Below are 7,620 nucleotides of genomic sequence, written 5' to 3'. Positions count from 1 at the left end.
AATACCTGAGTAATTTGAGATTCGCTGATGACATTGCCTTGTTAAGCCACTCAGGACAAGAACTGCAAAGCATGATCAATCAGTTAGACAGGCAGAGCAGAACGGTGGGGCTAAGAATTAACATGCAGAAAACCAAAGTAATGTTCAACAGCCTAGCAAGGGAACAGCAGTTCGCCATTGGTAGCGAGGTGCTGGAAGTAATAAGAGAATATGTCTACTTAGGGCAGGTAGTGACCGCAGATCCGGATCATGAGAGGGAATAAGAATGGGGTGGAGCGCATATGGCAAGTTCTCTCAGATCATGAATGGTAGCTTACCAATATCCCTGAAGAGAAAAGTATACAACAGCTGTATCCTACCGGTACTCACCTATGGGGCAGAAACGTGGAGGCTAACAAAGAGGGTTCAGCTTAAGTTGAGAACAACGCAGCGAGCTATGGAAAGGAAAATGATAGGTGTAACGTTAAGAGATCGAAAGCGGGCGGAGTGGGTGAGGGAACAAACGCGGGTTAATGACATCTTAGTTGAAATCAAGAGGAAGAAATGGGCTTGGGCAGGGCATGTAATGCGAAGGCAAGATAACCGCTGGTCCTTAAGGGTAACGGAGTGGATTCCAAGAGAAAGCAAACGTAGCAGGGGACGGCAGAAAGTTAGGTGGGCGGATGAGATTAAGAAGTTTGCGGGGATACAGTGGCGGCAACTGACAAAGGACAGGGTTAATTGGAGAGACATGGGAGAGGCCTTTGCCCTGCAGTGGGTGTAGTCAGGCTGATGATGATGATGATGAATATGCAGTGGAAGACAGCCCTTGGAATGTGCAGCTTGAATTTCAGAAGGCTCCCTTTTGAAAGCTAGCGAAGCTGCCGGCCCTTGTTGTTCGATGATCAGCCGAGAGAGTCAGCCAAGTACTTCTCGTAGACCTCGTATGGAGTCTGCAATAGAGCGCAAGAAATGTTCACTGTGTTGCCACAAGAGTCAAACAAATGAAGCAAGATCAGTGTCCCAATGTTTTTCAAGAATGACAATGCGAACAGTAGCTCCCACGCAACATAACAAACTTACATCAGTAGGCACAGAAAAAACCAACATCTCCAGATTTCTTGGACGAAAAGAATGCATATTGTAAGGCATTGTTATAGAAATATTTTAGGCAGTGGTCGATTCTCCCGCTGCGTTTTTAACCCCTTTTCGAAATTTTCCGTCGCCTTTGTGGAAAACCAATAGGAAAACTTCTCCACATTAACAAAAACGTTTTTAGCAAAAGTATAGAAGCATGGCGATGGGAGAACTGCGGGTATACTGATGGCTACAATGTATGAAAAAATTGCGTTCTTAAACTCTTTCCCGTTGAAAAATGATTGCGTCCAGAGTTGCTGCTCAGTGCGCTTATCAGCTCTGGATTCTACTTGCCAGAGAACGAAAGAGGACTCACGTTTAAAGGAGCCACAGATTACACGTACGCTGTTTGCCAATAGACGAGGTATCTCTAGACTTATGCGCTGAAAATATGGAAAACGATACCCACCCACTTTTCGCTCTCGCAGGCGGCCAGCAGGAACTCTTGCATCCGCGTCACTATAGGCTGCAGGGAGCCTATATCGTGGCCACTGCACAACTGCATCTTGTGGTCCCAACTGGAAATGAATAGCACTGTGCTTAGTAGTCATACCCACCCCCGAAGAAAAATAAATACATGCTCAAGAGGGCATTTGAGTGCTACTGCAGTGTTGACGTTGCGGAAAACTTCCCGTCTAGTAATTAGCTGGGGATTATAGCTTTTGTTTTTTTTTTGTAATGCAACAATGAATACATGTTGCCTGTCATGATGGCGATCGTGATTCTCTCGTGAGAAACATACGATATGATTGTTCTTATTCTGGAACAAATGATGCCCTGCAAGAAATGCAAATGTGTATTTGGTTCGTACATGTAGCAGATAAGCAGAAAATACAACTTTGGCCCAATCAAGTTACAAAACGTATATGATTCACCTATTTGGTTAGAAGCTTTCTTAAACGCACACCCATCTCGCCAATTCTACAGAGAAAACGTATGATCACAGTGGAATTTCACGAAACCAAATCTCATTGGAGCGCGAGCAATGTTCTAGTCACAGGAAGGAAATGCGAAAGTAGTACACCTTCAAAAAGTAGTATATTAAAAAACTTTGGAAAGTTTTAGAAATTTGTTTAAAGCCAGCAAGCCCTGCCCTTTTCGAAACAGAATATAATTGAGGGGAGTGGTGCATCTCTATTCACAAAAGGTAGCATACAGAATTCGCTAATTTGGACCAGCGACAGCTCTCTTCTAAAGTTGTACCTCAGGCATTACCAAGCGTAATGTAGTCTTTAGGATATTACTTAATCTTTTGATTAAAGTGTTTTTACTTTTCATAGGCTCTAAAAAATTAAAAGATAGTAAGGACTCAGTGGCATACCATAGATTTTTCCTTCCTTGAAAGTGCATGGCGCAGTAGAGAGCAGATGCGGCCTTCTTGGAGGGCTTTATCCAGGCCATGGTGTAGTCGACCAGACACACCTCTAGGATGTACATCGCCGTCAGGTGCTCCTGTTTGCTCGCCTATTCAGGACAGGGAACATGTGGTAGCCAGGGATTACTATTCCGTATCACTACTTGGATTGAAAAGGCAACAACTCATCTGCACATGTCTGTGGAAGAGTCAAGAGCTTTATATTTGGCTATTTGTCTCCCAAGCAACTCGTCAGCAAAAAAAACCAAAGAAAACAAAAACAAAAACGCGGCGCTGCTTGGCGGCTTGCCTGGTACACGAAAAATTCAGGAGAAATTCAGGTTTTAAACTGAAATTGATGATAAATTAATGTTGGCCAATGTGGGCAGATTACCACACTACACTACAAGTAAACGATATCCTTCGGCATCAAAGCCCAATCCTTCCATAAAAATGCAGGGTGTGAAAAGCTTTCTGCGTCAATTCCGCAAACAAGGCTGCACCTTCACCCACTGCATGGAAAGCTTTAAACTGAATTTCATCCGTTTTAGGCGTCATAACGAGTGGAGAACTGGACGTGCGGAACCGAGGAATACATACCGACACGCGATATTAATCACTTCACCTTCATGAACCAAATTGTAGTTCAACGTCCGAAAGCGACTCAGGCTATGAGGGACGCCGTAGTTAAGGGCTTAAGAAATTTCGACCATTTGGGGTTCTTTAACGTGCTCTCATATCGCACAATACACGGGCCTCTAGAATCAGTTTACTGAACCAAAATATACTCTAACGAATTAGGTTCTAATATTTTGAAGGCAAATCACTATGAACTGGAGCGCAGTTAAGTGCTGTACATGACCTGCGCTCCTTTGTGTGCTCTACATGAAGCACTGAAACATCACCCCGTCCTCTCGGAATCTCAAAACAGCGTGCATGTAATGGTGCCGACGGTACGACAGATTATTGTATGTGCTAACAGCTCAACTGTATCGAGCACCTATCCAACTTATAGACAAGTGGAGCCACGTCGTAGATTGCGAGCAGCAATCAGTTGATATGCAACATCCTCCAAGAATGCAACCGAGAGCACGACAGGCACCCACCTGAGCAGCCTTGCAGTTGCGACGCAGGAAGTCCAGGGGCAACGGCAGGTCCAGGGACCAGTCGACAGCCCGGAGAATGTCCTCTTCGATGGCGCACAGCTCTCGCTCAGTCGTCTCTCCCATGCTTTTGGTTGATGCGAGGTAGGAACGGTAGGGAAGGTGGCACTCGGGCTCCTTGTGCTGCACCGCAACACACAACGCTGCCGCCCACAGCAGCTCCGTCTGGCGCTTATCAACGGGGCGCATCTGCACAGAGAAAAGCAGCAGAGGCCGGAGCACAGATCAGTCAGGAGACGGTCCTCCTTCATAGCTCCCAGCAGAGCTTGTACAAATTTACAGATTCTTCCGGCACTCTAAAGGTCAACAAAACTGCAGAAAAACAGGCCTAAAAGCTTATTCATATGCACTTTGCCTAGCTGCAATCCGCGTCTGAATCTGTAGTGCCATGGAGTGAAAAGCCCTCAGTTGCGTGCCAATGAGCACAACACGCTAACGAAGGGTAGACGATATGAAAAATGAAGTTCCATAATACAACATTTTGGGCAAGTTGGTTGCCGACATTCAGAATTACAGCGCAACGACGGCACAGAACAAGAGGGGGACACCACAGCGCTGACTGTCAACTCAAGTTGACAGTCCGCGCTGTTGTGTCCCCCTCTTGTTCTGTGCCGTCGTTGCGCTCTAATAATGAATGAAAAATGAAATGGAGCTAATAGCGACAGCTTGCGTTCGTATAAAAGATTCGCTCTTGACTACGTCCATATAAGTACATACGTAGGACGTAAGCTATTTCGAATTCAAGTTCGAAACGCATCGAATAGTCCAATTTATCGAATGCATAAGAGCGTAAAGCACCTCGGCAACTGCAACCTTATCTGGCAGTGAATGCCTTTAGTGCGAGGCACTAACGGAAGCTACTGCATCCAGAGTTCCGACAACCAACTAGCAGTGGCGATGTGCTTTCACACAGCCACACACGGTAAACAAGCACCATGAGTATGGAAAGGAGTATCACAGCTCGGTTCTTTACGAATGCAGGAGTAGGAACAATAAAATCTGCAGATACCTTGTTGTAACACACAGGTACGTACAAAAACTGAGAGAAAGAATTACATGGGAAAAGGCACCACAAACGAGACAAATAATATAAAATTCGCATGGTAACGCCCTCTAGTTCCGTATGATGCAAGTCTCAGGTCGAATTCCGATGAAACGTAACGTTAGAGCATCATCCGCCTGATCCATCGAGGAATTCGTTCGTATTTATATCGGCATTGAATTTTCTAATACTCCACATTGGTTTGTTGCGCTGCTCGTGAACTCGGTTCAAATGTAGACAGACACTTTGCTTACCTGTAAGTAGCGATCCGCGAGGGAGACAGCGAGAAAAAGCATCTCCGGCGAGAACTGCAGGACGTTGCGGGTCCCGATTAGCCAGTGAACACTGCGCTCTCGTACTAAGCGATTCACCACCTTTTGGCCGCTCAAAAATACCGGTTCGATGGGGCATTTCGTCTGCAATGGAGGGGAATGAAAAAGAACATTCTAAGTGACGAGACCAAAGAACTAAGCTAAGTATTTACGGAGTACTTTTGCTGATCGCTTAATAACGTACAGCATAATGATACAGCCAGTCCCAGACTATTCAAAAGTTATCTGGGATCCCTTTACGGAAACTAACATAAAAAATCTAGAGCAGGTGCAAAACACAAAAAAAAAGCTGTGCGGATATTTTACAGTAACCTCTCTAGCACCTCCAAAAGATGACTTTTAAACGAGCCAACTTGCATCCACACAGCGTAATCGAGTTTCCCGACAAAACTATCGCATGAACTCGGCTTTTTCTCGAACGGAAAAGTTTTCGGCTTTATTTCAAGCTCCGATTCCATATCTAGCCGTACGCACAACGTGAATATGACTGCCGCAGCACAAAAAGCTGGAAACGATCACTGACCGAGAGGTGGAATTTATATTTTGTTATTTTTCCGATTCGCCTAATTATTCACACTCTTGCTCAGTTCAGCCGATTTTAAATTTCACAACATGATACCATGTCACAGAATTCTATCGGTCAAATCCTTTTTTTTTTTGCTTATTATTAGAGCAGTAGTAGTATAATGTATCTGGTATTTTTTCCTTGTGCCGCTATCTGAAAACAAGCGGATAAAAGACAAGAGTACAATTCACAGTGCGCTATAGCTCAGCAGTGCTGGACGATTTCGTTGACCCGCACCAACCACCGTAAGAACGCCGTGCCATAAAGGAAGTTTCCGTACCAGTGGTTATTCACCAGAGTGGTCAGTTAATAAGGCTCATTGAAAGTAATAAAAGGTACTTACCTCTTGTGAGAATATGTCGTCATTTGCATGACTGTCCGGCATTCGGGATGTGGAGTTCGTTTCTAGTTGACGGACAAAATTCCTGGCCGACGGTCTTTCGCTCAGCACGCGGAGGAATACTCTCGTCGGGTCCGAGAACTGTGTCCGGGACGCTGTTTCATCCGCATCTTGGGTGCATCTCTGTATGATGAGGCAAGAATCGAAAAAGCAATATAGTAAAATGACGGCCATTACAATAGCCGCAGTTATGCTTAAATCAAGGCGCCTTGGAATAACCTGAAATCGGCCTGTTGATCGCCATGCGCACTTCGGTCGTGCGGTTATTAATAATCATGCGGTAAAGGCTCCGTACGCATGTCACATTTACTTCCTTAGCATCCCTGAACGGAATTCTCGAAGACAGGGATCAACCCGATTTCTCTTCGAAAATGAGCTTTCCAGACGATGTTGGTACTGTTGTTCACAAAGCTGATAGGGCGCAGCAAAAATTATCTGCGGATACCCAGAACTTATCCCAGAGATAAATTCAAGCCAGTCTTGCTCAGACGTGGGTGTGCTCGGCAGAAGTTTGCTATCAACACGAAAAACCGTTTTCGACAGGCTGGGAACAAAAAGTTTTAATCGGTGTATAATTTTTCCTGAGAACCTCGATTTCTGTGTTTTCTTTTATGAGAGAAGGAGCAAAAAATAGCACACCGTTTGTCAAGCAGGACAAAGAACTATTTTAGAGAACTGTCTCGTGCTGCTGAAAATGACACTAAACACCCGAATTGCTGCTCAAAACATATTACGCAAAACATACCTCCCAAATTTCGGAAAAAAAACACCTGGACACGAACGATCTATGTATAATGAGCATTCACAAGGACGAGGCAACCTACGGAAGAGGTCCAATTTCTCCATTGGAAATATTGTACCCGCACAACGCAGCGACATATTCTCTTATGTAATAGCGGTAAAAGCATTCGTGAGGTATTCGTATCGTAAAGATATTTACTCTTGTGCAGCGTGTACATTTCATCTAACCCCGTCAATTTTCGTCCGCGAGACGGACTTTCGTCCAACATTCCTTTTCGATTTGCAGACAAATACGCCCTCCACGTGGAGTCGATCAGGACGGAACCGAGATTTCCTCCATCGAGTGCCTGTTCGCCCTCATTAAAATCACGAAAGCTTATCGAGATGAATATCAGAAAAGTCTGAACAAACCTGCGATTCCAACAGCAACATGCAATCAAGCGCATTAATGTGAGAACGCCAGCACTGCAAGGCTTCAACAAACGCATAGATGAAATAAAATGATAATTTTTATGCTTACAAATGAATACATCAGGATTAACTCACCTGAAGAACTGCTGGGTTGAAGCTCGCCATAATACAGGATGAGCCTCAAGGCCTCAACGCGAACTGCACGTTTGAAATCAACCGGTGACCAGCGCAGTGCAACACCTGTTTGAAAAGTGCGTAGCCTCTACTGCGGGCTCTTTATCTATAGGTATGGCGGCCCAGGTCACGTGTGGATGAAGGAGAGAATGAATGGGTAGAGAGGAAGGGGAATGTCTGGGCACGTCACTATTGGTGAAGCTGGTAAGAGGAGCGAGAGACGAGATAAAAAAGAAGAGGATAAAGAAAAAGCAGATGGCAACTCCTTCTTTGTCACCCCCCTCTCCCCGCCCATGCAGTAGACGGTACAAAATGCGTCACG

General features: G+C 45.0%; 1 protein-coding gene across 1 annotated transcript; it reads right to left on the bottom strand.

Annotated features, from left to right (window-relative positions):
- Window positions 1-884: 884 nt before the first annotated feature.
- On the bottom strand, window positions 885-7,289 carry LOC149335748 (G2/mitotic-specific cyclin-B2-like). The gene is made up of 7 exons (XM_089554000.1): window positions 7,260-7,289; window positions 5,916-6,095; window positions 4,930-5,091; window positions 3,577-3,822; window positions 2,438-2,580; window positions 1,526-1,634; window positions 885-932 (listed from the first exon to the last, which is right to left on the bottom strand). The coding sequence occupies exons 1-7, from the start codon at window positions 7,287-7,289 to the stop codon at window positions 885-887; spliced, it is 918 nt and encodes a 305-aa protein (XP_089410126.1).
- Between the last annotated feature and the right edge of the window lie 331 nt (window positions 7,290-7,620).

The sequence above is a fragment of the Amblyomma mixtum genome, chromosome 7, assembly GCF_055824585.1.
Source record: "Amblyomma mixtum isolate Tamu chromosome 7, ASM5582458v1, whole genome shotgun sequence".
Taxonomy (NCBI): domain Eukaryota; kingdom Metazoa; phylum Arthropoda; class Arachnida; order Ixodida; family Ixodidae; genus Amblyomma; species Amblyomma mixtum.
The sequence above is the reverse complement of the archived record's forward strand: the minus strand, read 5'-3'. Positions and strand labels throughout refer to the sequence as shown.